General features: G+C 49.2%; 1 protein-coding gene across 1 annotated transcript in view; it reads right to left on the reverse strand.

The window, feature by feature from the left end:
- Window positions 1-1449: 1449 nt before the first annotated feature.
- The window catches only part of LOC117976364 (uncharacterized), a 145069-nt gene continuing 128744 nt past the window's right edge, over window positions 1450-17774 (reverse strand). Inside the window, exons 56-62 of the mRNA XM_063597944.1 lie at window positions 16574-16758; window positions 14668-14873; window positions 14345-14522; window positions 13674-13783; window positions 13350-13466; window positions 13106-13247; window positions 1450-2172 (exon numbers count right to left, since the gene is read on the reverse strand). Of these exons, the coding sequence (XP_063454014.1) occupies window positions 2168-2172; window positions 13106-13247; window positions 13350-13466; window positions 13674-13783; window positions 14345-14522; window positions 14668-14873; window positions 16574-16758 (943 nt within the window). The 3' untranslated portion in view covers window positions 1450-2167. The remainder of the gene's footprint in view (window positions 2173-13105; window positions 13248-13349; window positions 13467-13673; window positions 13784-14344; window positions 14523-14667; window positions 14874-16573; window positions 16759-17774) is intronic.

Genomic DNA, 17774 nt, shown 5'->3' on the forward strand with positions numbered 1-17774 from the left:
GCTGTGTTTTTGGTAAATACTTGACCCATAGAATGTGGGAGGCAGGAAGGAAAGCTTCTGCGTTTCCTTTCTGGACCAGAAATCATGGATCCGTTAAGCATACTGAGAAACCAACAGGTCAGGTGGCTGCACACTCTAGTTGCATCTGACTCTGAATTGCTCATGGGCCCCTGAGCACCAGTGATTTGCTTTTCTTTTATTGCAAAAGCAGAAGTGGGGGTTGACTGAGCTTGGGCAGCCTTGGGAGGCAGGCAGGCCCGCGTCAGTGCCATCCTGGCTGTTTGTAGTTTGTATGACCTTGGGGAAATCCCCTCAACTCTCTGAGCCTTTGTTTCTTCTCTCATTAAGTGGGGATCATCCATTCCTCATTGGACTATTGTAAGGCCTAAGATCAAACTTTTTTTTTTTTTTTTTGAGACGGAGTCTTCGCTCTGTCACCCAGGCTGTAGTGCAGTGGCACAATCTTGGCTCACTGCAAGCTCCGCCTCCCGTGTTCACGCCATTCTCCTGCCCCAACCTCCCAAGTAGCTGGGACTACAGGAGCCCGCCACCTCACCCGGCTAATTTTTTGTATGTTTAGTAGAGACGGGGGTTTCACCGTGTTAGCCAAGATGGTCTCGATTTGCTGACCTCATGATCCACCCGCCTCGGCCTCCCAAAGTGCTGGGATTACAGGCGTGACCCACTGTGCCCGACCCAAACTTTTTTTTTTTTTTTTTTTGAGACGGAGTCTCACTCTGTCGCCAGGCTGGAGTGCAGTGGTGTGATCTTGGCTCACTGCAGTCTCCGCCTCCTGGGTTCAAGCAGTTCTCTGCCTCAGCCTCCTGGGTAGCTGGGATTACAGGCGCCAGCCACCATGCCCGGATTTTTTTTTTTTTTTTTTCAGTAGAGATGAGGTTTCACCATGTTGGCCAGGCTGGTATTGAATTCCTGACCTCATGATCCACCCGCCTCGGCCTCCCAAAGTGCTGGGATTACAGGCGTGAGCCACTGCACCCAGCCCCCAGATCAAACATCTTTCAAGGCACTTGGAGCAGTGCCTGGTCTCCCGGGTCTTTCGGCTGTAACCACAGCAAAGCACTCAAATCACAGCCACTCTCCCTTCTGTCTTCCCTCCAGTGTGGGGGTGTGGAGGACCAACCTTCCTGTTCCCATTCACCCTGGAGTTCTTTCTTCTGAACTTCATCTAGCACCTGCTGTGCACCAGGGATTCATGGGGGGGATGGTGGGGCGGAGGTCAAGGACGGTCAAGTCTGGCCTTCAGCTTGCCTCAGTCCCCGTGGCTGATGCCTTGCCCTTTGCTCTGGAATCTGGGCCCTACAAGCTCCTACCAGGCTCAGTGCAGAGAGGGCTCGAGGGCACCCCCTATCGGTGAGCAGATTCCATAGCTGCCCACGCCTCCCCCTCTCTTGAGTGGATGATCAACCCCAGCAATCTAGAGACACGTTCTTGGATTCTGCCAGCTTTATTTTTCAGTTGAAAACTCAAAGGAAAAAGTTACATTCCCAAAAGAAAGTAAAAAACTTCCAATGATGTAGCCTGGGGGCCTGAGTTCACAGGTGCCCCTACCAAAACAGAGGCCCTCCCCAGGGTCCCCTAAAGCATTCAGTCCCAGTGTGTCTACCCCAAAGAGAGAAGCTCCCTACCTGGGCTTCTGATTAAGAGGCTTGGGGCCATCACTTCCCTTCAAGGAAACTCCTGCCTGAAAAGACCCCTGGATCAGGCAGGGAAAGCCAGTACCAAGCAGCTGAGGACCTGGCTTCGTGTCCCCCACCACGCAGTCAGCGTTCTGAAGCAGTGGCTTCCCAAATGGCTGTTGAATAAGTGAATAAATATCTTGGGCATGAACAGGGGCCAGGTGGAGTTTTCTCTGCAGAGCTGGTACTTGCTGGCCGCACTGTCTCCTGTTTGCAGTGGAAGTGTGGAGGAAGGGGGAGAATTACCCAGACCAGTGGGAGAGTTTCATGTCCCCCGGAAGTATTTTGAGCCCAGTGGCAATGAGCCCTGCTTCCGTGCATTTGCAGCACGTGCGGTTCTGAGTTTCCCGGCATTCCATGCTGGTTATTCTGTCCCAGCCATGAATCTTGCCATTGTCAGGGAGCTGGAATTGCAGTAGAAGGTGAAGGAGTTTGAAGTCTGGCAGCCTAGTGCTGGCATAGACAAAATCTCAAACTGTAAAGGAGAGAGAAGAGAAGTAAGACCAGGCTATGGGCCCCTGAGGAGAGGGGCCCCTGCTGTTTCCTGAAATAAATTATGCTAGGGCCCCTGGCCCTCATTATTAAAAGGACAACTCCCCATCCACTCCCACTCATCTCCCTCCTGCCTTTTTGTAAGAGCAGTGGGCATGGGTCAATGAGTCCCTACACCTGCAGGGCCTTTGCAGGCAGCAGTGCTAGGCCCAGCCTGCTGAGTTCCTTGGAAATTGAACAAGCATCTGTGGAGTGCTCACTCTGTGTCAGGTTCTGCTGCCAGCACCCTCGACACAGAGAAGACCAAGACATAGTTCCTAGCCAAGGGGAGGGCGGAACCTTAGTACACGATGCTTTGAGAGCTCAGGATGCATCCAACCCAAAGTGTGGGCTAAAGGGAGCTCACTGTGTGGGTGAGATCTTCAGTACAGCATGCAGTGGAGGCCATGACGAGGGGCTCCTGGCCCTAGAGGGACTGCTCTGCTGTTTCACCATCAAGTGGGGTGGACAAGGGCACAGATGGACACTCAGAGCTACCAGGCAAAGGAAGTGCCCTTCTATCCCTCATCTGCTGAGAGAACTGTTTAAAAGATGGGTTTTAACTTTTTTGAGATGGAGTCTCGCGCTATCACCCCGGCTGGAGTACAGTGGCTCACAGCAACCTCTGCCTCCCGGGTTCAAGCGATTCTCCTGCGTCAGCCTCCTGAGTAGCTGGGATTATATGCGCCTGCCACCACGCCTGGCTAATTTTTATATTTTTAGTAGAGACGGGGTTGGGCCAGGCTGGTCTCGAACTTTTGACCTCAAGTGATCCACCTGCCTTGGCCTCCCAAAGTGCTGGGGTTACAGGAGCGAGCCACCGTGCCCAGCTATTTATATTTTTTTGAGATGGAGTCTTGCTCTGTTGCCCAGGCTGGAGTGCAGTGGTGCAATCTCAGTTCACTGCAACCTCTACCTCCCGGGTTCAAGTGATTCTCCTGCCTCAGCCTCCCAAGTAGCTGGGATTACAGGTACATGCCACTATGCCTGGCTAATTTTTATATTTTTAGTAGAGACAGGGCTTCACCATGTTGGTCATGCTGGTCTCAAACTCCTGACCTCAGGTCATCTGCCCGCCTCGGCCTCCCAAAGTGCTGGCATTACAGGCATGAGTGACCTTGCCTGGCCGGGAAGCACCTTTCTGTCTCTCATGTGCTAAGACAACTGTTTAAAATATGGGGTTTAGGTGGCCTTTTCTGCCATCTCTTTCTACTACATTGTGGTTCTTTTTCAGATATATAATTTTCAGTAATTAGTAAATTAGCTGATTTGCTAAATTAATTACTAAACTACAAATTTAGTAATTAGTAATTTTAATAATTTCTAGTTCCCTGCTAAAATCTATAATCTGTGTCTAATAAGCCTACTATCTGAGTCCTGTGGGTCTGTGTCTATTGCCTGTCTGTGCTAGCTTTTACACTTAGAATTTTATCTCCTTAAGAGTGTTTGGTTTTATAACGATGGTGTTCATAGGTAAAATGTTTATCATGGTATCACCACGCCTAGCACAGAGATGCTCAATATACATTTCTAGTGTAAAAAATTTTAAATGTAGTTAAACACAAGTAAAATTTACCATCACCATTTTAAAGTACACAATTCAGTGTAAGTACATGCATACCTTTGTGCAACCAATCTCTGGAACTCAGTAAATCCTGCCAAACTGAAACTTTATCCCCATTAAATAACCCACTACTGCTCTCTCCCAGCTCCCGGCAGCCACCACTGTACTTTCTGTCTCTATGAAACTGATTACTCGAGGTCCTTCAAATAAGTGGACTCATACAGTACTTGTGTTTTTGTGACTGGCTTATTTCACTTTGTATAATGTCCTCAAGGGTCATCCATGTGGTAGCGTGTGTCAGAATTTCCTTCGCTTTTAAGGCTGAATCATGATTGATTGTATGGAGAGACCACATTTATCTGTCAGTGGACACTTGGGTTGCTGCTGTCTTCTGGCCTTTGTGAATAATGCTGCTATGAACATCGGTGTATAAATGTGTGAGACCCTTTGAATTTTAGGGGATACATACCCAGAAGTAGAATTGCTGGATTGTATGGTAACTCTTTGTTTTGAGACAGAGTCTGGCTCTGTCACCCAGGTTGGAATCCAGTGGTGCGATCTTAGCTCACTGCAACCTCCGCCTCCCGGGTTCAGGTGATTCTCATGCCTCAGCCTCCCAAGTAGCTGGGATTACAGGCCTGCACTACCACACCCGGCTAATTTTTGTACTGTAGTAGAGATGGGGTTTCACCATGTTGGCCAGGCTGGTCTTGAACTCCTGGCCTCAAGTGATTCGCCCACCCCAGCTTCCCAAAGTGCTGGGATTACAGGTGTGAGCCACCGCACCTGGCCTATTAACTCTTTGATGAATTGCCATACTGTCTTCCATAGCTGCAGCACCATTTTATACTCCCAGTAAGAATACACAAAGGTTCAAACAACTCAATGTCCTAACACTTGTTATTTTCTGTATTGATTACAGCCATCCTAATGGGTCTGAGGTGGCACCTCCATGTACTTTTTTTTTTTTTTTTTTTTTTTTTCTGAGACAGAGTCTTGCTCTGTCACCGAGGCTGGAGTGCAGTGGCGGGACCTCAGCTCACTACAACCTCTGCCTCCCATGTTCAAGCAATTCTCCTGCCTCAGCCTCTTGAGCAGCTGGGACTACAGGCATACACCACCACTCCTGGCTAATTTTTTATTTTTAGTAGAGACGTGGTGTCACCATGTTGGCCAGGCTGGTCTCGAACTCCTGACCTCAAGTGATCCGCCCACCTTGGCTTCCCAAAGTGCTGGGATTACAGGCGTGAGCCACTGTGCCTGGCCTCTCCATGTGGTTTTGGTTTGAGTTCCCCTAATAATTAGTGATGTTGAGCATCTTTTTATGTGCTTATTGGCCATTTGCATATCTTATTTGGAGAAATGTCTATTCAAGTCCTTTGTACATTTTTTTTTTTTTTTTTTTTTTTGAGATGGAGTTCGCTCTTGTTGCCCGGGCTGGAGTGCAATGGTGCAATCTTGGCTCACCGCAACCTCTGCCTCCCAGATTCAAGCAATTCTCTGGCCTCAGCCTCCCGAGTAGCTGGGATTACAGGCATGCACCACCATGCCCAGCTAATTTTGTACTTTTAGTAGAGACGGGGTGAGAAACCCCATGGAGAACATGTTGAGGCTGGTCTCGAACTCCTGACCTCAGGTGATTCACCTGCCTCAGGCTCCCAAAGTGCTGGAATCACAGGTGTGAGCCACCGCGCCGGGCCCTTTGTACATTGTTGAACCGGGTTGGGTTTTTGTTGTTACATTGTGAGAGTGCTTTATGTATTCTAGATGGGAACTCCTTATCAGATATAATTTGCACATCTTTACTCCCATTCTGTAGGACGCCTTTTCACTCTGTTAATAGTATCCTTCAATGCAATCCAGTTTGTCTATTTCTCCTTTTGTTGCTTGTGCCTTTGGTGTCATATGCGCCATATCTAAGAAATCATTGACAAAGGAAGTTCTCCTGTGTTTTAAGAGTTGTATAGTTTTAGCTCTTACAGTTAGGTCTTTAATCCATTATTGAGGTTTTCTTTTTTTTTTTTTTTTCCCCAACATGTTATAAGGTAAGAGGTTAACTTCATTCTTTTGCATGTGGATATCTAGTTTTCCCAACACCATTTGTTGAAAGACTGTCCTTTCCCCAATTCAATAGTCTTGGCATCCTTATTGAAATCACTTGACCACATGTGTAAGAGTTTCTTTCTAGACTCTGTATTTCATTCCACTGGTCTATATGTATGTCTTTACGCCAGTACCACACTTTTGACCACTGTAGCTTTCAACAAATTTTGAAATTGGGAAGTATAAGACGTCCAAATTTGTTCTTTGTTTTCAAGATTGTTTTGGCCATTTGGGGTCCCTTGAAATCGTGTATAAACTTTAGGATGGATTTTTCTATAATTGAAGAAAAAATGCCACTGGGATTTTGATAGCAATTACGCTAAACTTGTAGATCACTTTGAGTAGTATTGACATCTTAATGATATTCTTACAGTCCATAAATATGAGATGCCTTTACATTTGTTGTATAACCGGTCTCTGGGACTCCACATCCTACCAAAGTCTTTGCCTCCTGGTTAAGTTTATTCCTATCTTATTCTTTTTGATGCTATTGTAAATGGACTTTTTTTTTTTTTTAAAGATGGTGTCTCACTGTGTTGCCCAGGCTGCAGTACAGTGGCTATTCACAGGCATAATCATCGTCAAAACTGACAGCCTTGACCTCTGAGGCTCAAGCGATCCTCCTGCCTCAGCCTCCCAAGTAGCTGAGACTATAAGCGTGCACAACCATGCCCGGCAGGAATTGTTTTCTTAATTTCCTTCTTAGATTGTTGACTGTTAGCGTGTAGAAATGCAACTGACTTTTGTATGTTGATTTTGTAATCCTGAACCTTTGACAAATTATTAGTTCTAACAGTTGTTTTTTATTTCATGCAGTGTTCAGGATTTTTGACAAAGATGATCATGTCATCTGTTAACAGATAATTTTACTGCCTCCGTTCCAATTTGGATGCCTTTTGTTTCTTAATAGCTCTAGCTAGGATTTCCAGCATTATGAAAGCAGGCATCATTGTATAATTCCTCATCTTGGAAAACTTTGTCTTTCATCACTGAGTGTGATGTTAGCTGAGGGTGGTTCTTATGACCTTTATTATGTTGAGGTCATTTCTATTTCGAGTCTATGTTTTTAATCATGAAAGGATATTAAACTTTGTTAAATGCTTTTTCTTCACTAACTGAAATAGTGATGTGTTTTCTTTTGTTCATTCTGTTAATGTGATATCTTACACTGATTTTTATATGGTAACCATCTTTGCATTCCAGGAATAAATCTCACTTGATCATGGTGTGTAATCCTTTTTATGATGCTGTCAAATTCTCCTTATTAGTATTTTGTTGAGAACTTTTGCATCTGTATTTATCAGGAACATTGGTCTATTTTCCTCTGGTGCTTTGTCTGCCTTTGCTATCAGTAATGCTGGCCTCACAGAATGAGTTTGGAGGTATTCTTTCCTCAATGTTTAGGAAGAATATGAGCAGGATTGGTATTGATTCTTCAAATGTTTGGTGATTCACCAGTGAAGGCATCTGATCTTGTGCTATTCTTTCCTGCCAAGTTTTTGGTCACTGATTCAATCTCCTTGGTAGTTACAGGTCTGTTTTTTCCATCTTCTATTTCATTTATTTCTGCTCTAACCTTTATTATTTCATTCCTTCTCCTATCTTTGGGTTTAGGCTGTTCTTTTTCTAATAACTTAAGGTAGAAGGTTAGGTTGTTGGTTTGAGAGCTTTTCCTTTTTCTTTGAGAGAGAGACTTGCCACGTTGCCCAAGCTAGTCTCAAACTCCTGGGCTCAAGCAGTCTCCTGGCCTCAGCCTTCCAAGTAGCTAGGATTATAGAACAGTGTCACTGTGCCTGGCTGCTGCTTTTTTTTTTTTTTTTTTGCGGGGGGGAGGGGGGAGGTGGAGTCTAGCTGTGTCGCCCAGGCTGGAGTGCAGTGGCACAATCTCAGCTCACTGCAACCTCCGCCTCCCGGGTTCAAGTGATTCTCCTGCCTCAGCCTCCCAAGTAGCTGGGATTACAGGCACCTGCCACCACGCCTGGCTAAATTTTATAATTTTAGTAGAGCTGGGGTTTTGCCATGTTAGCCAAGCTGGTCTCAAACTCCTGACCTCAGACGATTTGCCCACCTCGGCCTCCCAAAGTGCTGGGATTACAGGTGGAGCCACCGCACCCAGCCAGCTTCTTTTTTAATTTAAGTGTGTACAGCTACAAATTTCCCTCATAGCACTGCTTTTGCTGCATCCCATAAGATTTCATATGTATGTTTGGTCTCAAGATACTTTGTAATTTTCCTTATTTTCTTTCTTTGATCCACTGGTTTTGTAGTATGTTGTTTAGTTCCCACATATTTGTGGATATTTCACTAGAAGAATATTTTCCTTCTAGTATGATTTCAGTCATTTAAAATGTATTAAATCTTGCTTTGAAGGCTAACATACAATCTTTCCTGGAGAACATTCCACGTGTACTTTTGAAGAATGTGTATTCTGCTGTTGGGTGAAGTTGTCTGTGTGGTAGGTCCAACTGGTCTATAGTATTGTTCAAGTACTTTGTTTCCTTCTTGATCTTGTGTCTGGGTGTTGTATCCATTATTGAAAGTGAGGTATTGGGCCAGGTGCAGTGGCTCAGGTCTGTAACCCCAGCACTTTAGGAGGCCAAGATGGGTGGATCACCTGAGGTCAGGAGTTCAAGACCAGCCTGGCCAACATGGTGAAACCCTGTCTCTACTGAAAATAGCTGGTCGTGGTGGCATACGCCTGTAATCCCAGCTACTCTGAGGCCTAAGAATCACTTGAACCCAGGAGGTGGAGGTTGCAGTGAGCCATTATCATGCCACTGCACTCCAGCCTGGGCAACAGAGTGAGATTCCATCTCAAAAAAATAAAAAAAGTGAGGTAAAGTCTCCTACCATTATCGTAGAACTATCTATTTCTCCTTTCATTCTACAGTGTTTGCTTAATATATTTAGGAGCTCTGAGGTGCGTTGCATGTACATTTATAACTGTGACATCTTTTTGGTGAATTGACTGTTATCATTATCTCTTATAACAGCTTTTGACCTTAGGTCGATTTTGTCTGGTATTAGTATAGCTACTCCTTCTCTATCTTATTTCATCCTTTCACTTTCAACCTGTGTAAGTCTCTTAGTCTTTTGATTGTGGAATTCATTTGTATTTTTAAAGATTATCATTCTGATGCAACTGACTAACCTGGTGACTGTGTCATGAGGCCCACAGCCAAGGACTGCGGTGACCAGTTGCTGTGGGGGGACTCCAGCACACTATTGACGGGACTTCCCGATGGGGAAGGACTTTCTGGTGCCACGCTGTTGATTGTTTTCTGCATGGCTTATGGTTTGCTTTTTCTCTCATTTCGTCCCTTTGTGTTTAATTGATGTTTTTATTGTGACACACTTAGGATCTCATTTCCTTTTGTGTACATTCTATAGATATGTTGTCATTACCATGGGGATTACACGAAACATCCTGAAGTTAGAGCAATCCATTTTAAACAGGTAAGTTCAATCACATGCAAATACCCTACTCTTTGACAGCTCTGCCCCCCTCCTATGTTGTTGATATCACAAAGTATATCTATTTTTAGAGACAGGGTGTCACTCTGTCACCCAAGCTGGAGTGCAGTGGCATTATCATAGCTCAGTGTAACCTGAAGCCCCCTGGACTCAAGCGATCCTCCTGAGTAGCTGAGACTACAAGTGCATGCCACCACCATGCTTATTTTTTTTTTTCACAAATTATATGTTTAACATAGATGTATAATTATACCTCTTTTAAATCCAATAAAATAATTACAGAGATGAATCAAAATTACAATACAGGTCTTTATATGTGGCCTCACATTTCTACCTAGCATCTTTTTTTTTTTTTTTGACTTGAAGGACTCCCTTTTGCATTTCTTGCATAATGAACTCTCTCAGCTTTTGTTTATCTGAGAATGTCTTAATTTCTCTGGCCAGACACGAGGCGGGCAGATCACGAAGTCAGGAGTTCGAGACCAGCCTGGCCAACATGGTGAAACCTCGTCTCTACTAAAAATACAAAAATTCGCCAGGGGTGGTGGCGCATGCCTGTAATCCCAGCTACTCGGGAGGCTGCACCACTGCACTCCAGCCTGAAGGACAGAGCAGAGACCCCGTCTCAAAAAAACAATAAGAATAATAAGTGTCTTAATTTTCTATGAGAGTTCATAATATGCCTTTATTTTGTAACTTATAACCACCTTTTAATTTGTCCTTCAAAAGTTAATTATAACGGGTGACTGCTTTTCTTAGATACTTGTCTGGTGTCCAAGAGGGGAATAACTTAGCCCTTGATTTAAAAAAATAAACCCTAAGGGAGGGAGAGGACCTTAACTGCAGATACCATTCCATTGTGACACTGTGGCTGTAAGTCTTCTCTATTGTCCTCCCAGATGTTTTGTTGATGGCTGACGTAGCGGACAGCTTTGTATTTACATGGTCGAAACAACGAGCACTTCTGCTTGATTCACAGATTCTCCGAGGTTCCTGTGGAGCCACAGCACCTCCCATCTTGGCACTTCATAGTTGTCTCATCAAGTCCAAGGCTGCCTCCCAAGGGTCTGGTTGGTAGACCATGAAGTTGATTCCTGCCTTAAGCCTGGCTCTGCAAGCAGTTGTCCTATATTCTCACCAGTCACATTTTTGGTACTAGAACGGTGCTTTTTATAGTGCACTCATAACTGGACGCTGAAATCACAACCTGGCCATTTGGATGTTCAACCAATGCTTTACGCTGCTGAGTCCTTGGAACTCACCACCCGTGCCGGAACTCACTGGAGCTCAGGTGTGTGGCACTACCTTGTTTCTCTGCAGCTGGCATTGCAAACATTTTTCATGCATTTATTTCCCATTGTTTACTTTTGAGTTTTTGTTTTGTGAGACAGGGTCTCAGTCTGTCATGCAGGCAGGAGTGTGATCATGGCTCACTGCAGCCTTGACCTCCTGGGTTCAAGCAATCTCGCCTCAGCCTCCCAAAGTGCTGGGAGTACAAGTGTGAGCCACCACACCTGCCCTACTTTTGAGCTTTGAGTTCTTTATATATTCTAGAGATGAGTCCTCGGTCTGATAGGTGGTTTGTAAACATTTTTCCCAATCTGTAGCTTATCTTTCCATCTTCTTAATAGAGTCTTTCAGACAGCAAAAATAAGATCTCTCTTGCAAATACTCTGCCTCTGTAGCAGGAAAGCAGCCATAGACTACGTAAATGAACGTCGGTGGATCCCTTGAGTAAGTGTCATTCATGGTAAAGATATCTCTAGACAGATCAGTGCTGAGGGGCTATTTCATTCTTAAATAATAGTTGAGCTGGGTACACACGCTAACCTCATGCTTATTTTCTCTTACTCCACTGTCTTCTGCTGTTGCTGGTGGGCGATCAGATATCAACATGTTCTTCCTTCTTTCCACCCTCTTCGGTAGCTTTTAGGACCTTTTCTTTGTTTTTTCTGCAGTTTTGTTCTGATGGGTCTTGGTATGGATGGATTTATTGTATTGGGGATCGTGCCTGCTGACTCTAAAGGGTCCTGTGTCTGTTTTTATTCTGGAATTTTTTTTTTTTTTGAGACGGAGTCTTGCTCTGTTGTTCAGGCTGGAGTGCAGTAGCACAATCTCGGCTCACTGCGTCCTCCTGGGTTCAAGCGATTCTCCTGCCTCAGCCTTCATAGTTGCTGGGATTACAGGAGCACGCCACCACACCAGGCTAATTTTTGTATTTGTGGTAGAGACGGGGGTTTCGCCATGTTGGCCAGGCTGGTCTCAAACTCCTGACCTCAGGCGATCTGCCCATCTTGGCCTCCCAAAGTGCTGGGATTACAGGCATGAGCCACCACACCCGGCATTTCTTTTAGACATGTTGGATCCTCTTATTTCACCCTCCCTTTGTCATATTTCCCAATTCATTAATTTTCTCTTCTGCTGTTAAGGTTTTAAATGTCTATATGGCAGCCACTAATTCTGGCATCTGAAGCTCTTGGAAGTCTACTCCTGTTGTTGCCACTGACTTCTATGCCCATTTAGTGGGGCTTTGGCTGTGGGAATCATACGCAGCACTGGATGACGGAGCTCTCACCACATGGGATCTGATGCTGTCTCCAGGTAGCTGGTGTTAGGACTGAATTAGAGGGACACCCTGGTAGTGGGGACAACACACATTTGGTCACAGAAGTCATCTGCTGTGTTGATGATTGTCGTGGTGTGAGAGCAGAGAGAAAACAGGGCTGAGTATTTTCCCTAAACAGTGGTGTACATTCAAATCCCTGATGAGCCTGGGAGTGGTGGCTCCTGCCTGTCATTTCAGCACTTTCGGAGGCCGAGGCAGGAGAACTGCTTGAACCCAGGAGGTGGAAGTTGCAGTGAGCCGAGATTGTGCCACTGCACTCCAGCCTGGGTGACAGAGTGAGACTGTCCCAAAAAAGAAAAAAACCTAATGGCAAATTTTCAAGAGGCGACTTAATGTGGCTCTGCGGACACTTAGCTAAGTAGGGGGTAGGGAATCCATTTACAGTGATATAAAGGAGCACCTGAGGCTGGGTAGTTCATAAATGATAGAGATAATTGGCTCACAGTTCTACAGGCTGTAAAAGCATGGCTCCAGCATTTGCTTGGCTTCTGGGAGGCCTCAGGAAGCTTACAATCATGGCAGGAGGAAGGAGGTGCCAGGGTCTTTTTTTTTGAGACAGAGTCTCACTCTGTCGCCCAGGCTAGAGTGCAGTGGTGCAGTCTCAGCTCACTACAAGCTCTGCCTCCTGGGTTCACGCCATTCTCCTGCCTCAGCCTCCTGAGTAGCTGGGACTACAGGTGCCCGCAACCATGCCCGGCTAATTTGTTTGTATTTTTAGTAGAGACGGGGTTTCACCGTGTTAGCCAGGATGGTCTCGATCTCCTGACCTCGTGATGCACCCACCTCAACCTCCCAAAGTGCTGGGATTACAGGCGTGAGCCACGGTGCCCAGCCTTGCCAGCTTCTTTTTAAACAACCTGCTCTCATGGGAACTAATAGAGCAAGAACTCACTCTTCACCAAACGGAGGGCACTAGGTCATCATGAGGCATGTACCCGCCTCGAGGGGACACACATCCAAACAGGCAGTCTTAATAAATGTTGTGACTCTTAGCTCCTTGAATGACAATTATTTGTCCTCCCTGGTGAGAGAAAGGGACTGGTTTTCCCTCTGGGCTGGAAGGCAGATGCCAGACAGGGGGCAGAGTGCTAGATGGCTGGGGCAGCTTACCACACTGTGGAGGAGGGGCCAGGGGTACGAAGCCCCGGGCACACAGGTGGATGTAGGTGGCCACCAGGTTGCAGGCAGGCTGGAGCTCCTGGGTGCCACAGGGGTCCTGCACACACAGGCTGAGGAATGGTGTAGGGTCTACCTGAAATCAGGGACACCGAGTCACTGTCCACACCCTGAGGAGGGGCCTAGGCTTGATCAGAGAAAGGGCCTTCTGCACCCCCTGGGCCAGGCTCACACTCACCACCCGGAAGCAGTTCCTCAAGCTGGAGTGGGGGTCCTCGAAGAAGGCCCGGCAGGTGGGGAGCTGTCCTGGGCAGGCCTGCTGAGGCTTCTCGGTGGCCCTGCAGTCACCACCCACCTGGCAGGATGGATGCAAGACTCAGGCCTCCTGCTGGACCATGTGACTCCGCCACATCCATTGGCCTCAGCAGGAGACTTCCCCCAAACCCTGGGCCTATGAAGTCCTCTGCAGAGCCATCAGCCCGCCTGCCTCTCCCGGGACTCTGCAGTGAGCAGCCCTCAAGAACCTCAGCTGGAAGGAGGACAGGCAGGTGTACCCGCTCACCTGCCAGGCCAGGCTGAGCTCCTCCAGGCTGTGGGCCATAGAGCCATCCGGCAACATCAGCTCATTGCCTGCTTCATTGTCGTTGGTGCCCAGAAGACCAGCGGATATGCCTGTGGGGAAGAGAGAAGCTGAGGCCGGCCGTAAGAGCCTGTGATCCTCCCCCAGCCCCAGCCCTGCTGCCTCAGGACCTGTGTGTGAGATGAGCCTGAGGCACACAGAGGAGCAGTAGAGTCCCACCACCTCCACCCCGGACTCCTGGAGCCCAGGCCCTGGCTGTAAACCCTCATCAGAGGAGGAAGAGAAAGCACAGGGGCTCAGGACAGCATGTGTATCCCACGTCCCCTCCCCATGTCCTCAGCTCAAGTGGCTGGAATCCAGGCCCGCCCTTTGTGTTCCTTGGCAGAGGGACCACAGAAGGGCCAACTCCACACTGGAGCCGCGTGTCCCAGGGATGGGACAGAAAGCCCTGGGCCTCTGTGCGGTCATCTGGAGATGGGGTCAATGGCATGAGGCTAGATGAGGAGTTGAGGGCACACGCGCTGCCATGCTAGAGACGAGGCCGGCAGAGGCTCTGCATGCACGGTAGCCCCCTGCCGCCCTGGAGGCTTAAAGGGGTGCATCCCAAAGAGTCCTCTGTAGGTGGGGCCAACCCTCCTGGGGCCCAGACCCACCGTGCTGCCAGAGGCCCAGAGTCAGGCTGCAGAGGCCGGTGGGCATGTCACAGGAGACAGAGACCCCGTCCTCGCTGGCCAACTCAATCCTGGAGACGTCCTTCCTTGTCGTGGCAGGATGCAGCTTGAGATCCGGACAGCTGTCCCCCGGCAGGGAGGAGTTGTACAGCCTGTAGGCCTGTGGGCCAGAGGGGGCTGGGCAGGAGGTCTGACCCACAGCCAGGTGACAAGCTTGAAAGTGCCATCCCCCCAGGCGACCTGCCATGGGCACAGGTCTCCAGGGGAGGCTCAGTCCTGCAGGCTGCCATGCCTCTCCTGCTCACCTGCAGACTGGGGTAGAGGATGAGGGTCTTGCGGTTAAGTTCCACGAACAGGGCTGTGAGCCCCGAGCCTGTCCGACTCAGCATCAGCGAGAATGTGTTGTGAGCAAAGTCCTGGGCCAGAAGGATGCTGCCACACTGGGCGCTGAGGTCCCATACCCGGCCGTCGAAGGTCACCACGTGCTGGGCCCCGGCCACCAGGGCATGGTCTGGGGAGAAGCAGCCCAAAGGCAGGGTGAGTGGGGCCAGCTCCACCCACCGCAATAGGAGCCCAATGCCTGCTGGGTGCCCCGATGCCTAGAGCTTTGGCTTAGCCTGCCCTGAGGCCTGGATTCCCCCTCCCCTGGCGCAGCAGCCAGAGGCCCAGGGATCCCCCACCGGCTTTAAGACGACATGAGCTGAAGATCTACTGGCAATTCAGCCCTAACAAGGAAAGGAGTCCTGAGACCTGCTAGAAAAATACTGTGGTAAGTAAAAAAGCCTGGCTCAAATGCCACATGTTCTGTGCTTCTGTTTATATAAACTGTCCAGAGCAGGCACAGCCATGGACAGAAGGCAGATTGGTGGCTGCAGGGTTTCAGTTTGGGGTGATGAAAACGTTTTAAAATCGACTGTGGTGATGCAGGCACAACTCTGAATAAACTAGAAGCCACTGAATCGTACACTTAAAATTCACACATCGGCCAGGCACGGCGGCGCTAAGCCATCCCAGCACTTTGGGGGACTGAGGCAGGAGGATCACTTGAGCCCAGAAGTTCAAGGCTACGGTGAGCCGAGATCACGCCACTGCACTCCAGTCAGGACAACAGAGTGAGACCTAGTCTCAAAAAAAAATGTCACACATCATACAAGTTATCCATTTAATCTCAATGAAGCTGCTGGCGGGGATGGGGGGAAACATTCACTATGTAAGTGGATAGCCAACGGGTCCCTCAAACACAAGACTGATGTCCTGCAGACCTACCCTCTTCAGGGTAGGGAACAGATGGCCTGAGAAGGAGGTCTGACCAGTCTAGCCAGTGCGGCCCCTGAGCTGTGGCTTGCGGGGGGGGGGGGGGGGGTGCCCTTGCCCGTGGCCAGGAAGCACCATCTATGGTGCACAGCCAGGCACCTGTCGGCCAGTCCCAGCATCCTGAGGGAGGCACTACCAGCCCCGTGGGCAGCTGTCAGAACTGAGAGGCACAGAGAAGCCCACGATCACACACATGGAACTTGAAGACCAGGCTGTTTTCTACAACACCAACGTGCTGCTTAGACATGACTGCGCCCACGCTTCTAGGGAGCCCTGGGCCTGGGTGTGAGTCCCACACACATAAAGCACTCCTTGCCAAGCCTGGGTACCGGGTTCCCCCACAGACATGAGGGGCTCCCCCTGCATCAAGAACAGTACATGGCCATTACCCATATGAGCGAGCCACGTTGTTACCTGCATTTCAAGGTGGAGCAAGTAGAGTCCCACAGGTTAGACTCACCTGGCCACACAGCATTTCATGGTGGAGGAAACCAAGTCCCACAGAGGTTAGACTTGAGTTGCCTGGCCACACAGCAAGCCTGAGCCACACGCGAGCTCCCCAGCCCTTGGCTACAGGTCGCCTCTGACCGGCGAGTCTGAAGTCGGTCAGTTCTCTTCCAGCTGGAACTGGAGGGCTGCCGTCTTCTCCAGCAGTGCCCGCAGGGAGGGAGCTGGCCTGAAGCCCTAAACCGCCCTCCTCACCCCTCTGCAGGGCCAGGACTTATATTCTGGACAAAAGCAGGATGTGTAGCCTCAGCCCTAGTCTCATAGGACCTTGGGAAGTCCAGTAAGCTCTGGGCCTGGCACTGTGATGCTACTAGCCTATGGAGGCTTCCCTGTGCCCAGGGGGCAGGGGCTCCCAGGGAGGAGGGCGGCACAGCCCGGGGCAGGACTCACATTCCCAGGGGCCCGCCAGCAGGCGGCGTCTGAGCCAGTAGTACTCAGCCAGCACGTTGGCCCCAGACAGCTCTCGGAGCGGCCGCAGCAGCTTCTCCTCCACGAGGTAGCTGGTCACCCGGGCCACGTCCAGGGGCTCGTCCCCCGCAGGCAACAGTGGTAGCGTCACCACCACTGAGCGGTTCCTGGAGGGAATGCAGAGGACAAGTCACTGTGCCTGCCCGAGCCTTGCTTCCCTTGGCTGCAGAGGGGAGCTTCTAGGTCTGCAGGAAGAGCTCTGCAGTGGAGAGCATGAGGGTGCCTTTCAGGGAGGGGCTGTCCTTGTTTTGGGAAATCCCATCATGAGGTGGAGGAGGACAGAGGCCGGCATGACAACGGAGGTGGTGGATGATGGCTGGGGACAGAAACAAGCTGCCCCACTTTGAGGACACAGATGTCCGATGTCATGCCTACTCTGCTCCCCGGGTCTTGGGCAGCATGGGCTTATGTGTGGGGATGCCGAGGACAGGAGCTGGAAGGTCTAGGAAATTTTTTTTGTTTTGTTTTTTAAGAATCTCATTCTGTCGCCCAGGCTGGAGTGTAGTGGCACAATCTCAACTCACTGCAACCTCTGCCTCCCCGGGTTTGATTCTCCTGCCTCAGCCTCCCAAGTAGCTGGGACTACCAGCGCCCACCGCAACACCCGGCTAATTTTTGTATTTTTAGTAGAGTTGGAGTTTCACCACATTGGCCAGGCTAGTCTCAAACTCCTGACTTCAACTGATCTGCCCACCTCGGCCTCCCAAAGTGCTGGGATTACAGGTGTGAGCCACTGTGCCTGGCCAACAGGTCTAGAAAATTTCTACAGTTTAGGGGAAGACTGGAACTTTCTCAGGATCTAGAGTAGGGGTCAAGCCTGTGAGATTTCAATGATCAGGGGGATGTCAGCTCATATGGGGGTGTAGTGGGAAGACAAACATCTCATACCCTGTTGTTGATGGGCCAGTAGAGAGGGAGCAGGGGCAGGTGGCCTCACTTGCTTACTTCTAGGAACCCAGAGGCCCTGCAGCTGGAGGCAGGAAGCAGCCTCAACTCCCTCTCTGCCACCTGAATCCACGTTTTGGCACCCCCACCTAACAGTGACAGGATCCCACTCACCAGGTAGGTGAGTAACCAGGCAGGTCATTCTTCAGCCAAGCCAAACCCCGCCCTGGCAGCTCTT

This window comes from Pan paniscus, chromosome 18 (genome assembly GCF_029289425.2).
Source record: "Pan paniscus chromosome 18, NHGRI_mPanPan1-v2.0_pri, whole genome shotgun sequence".
NCBI classification, from domain to species: Eukaryota; Metazoa; Chordata; class Mammalia; order Primates; family Hominidae; genus Pan; species Pan paniscus.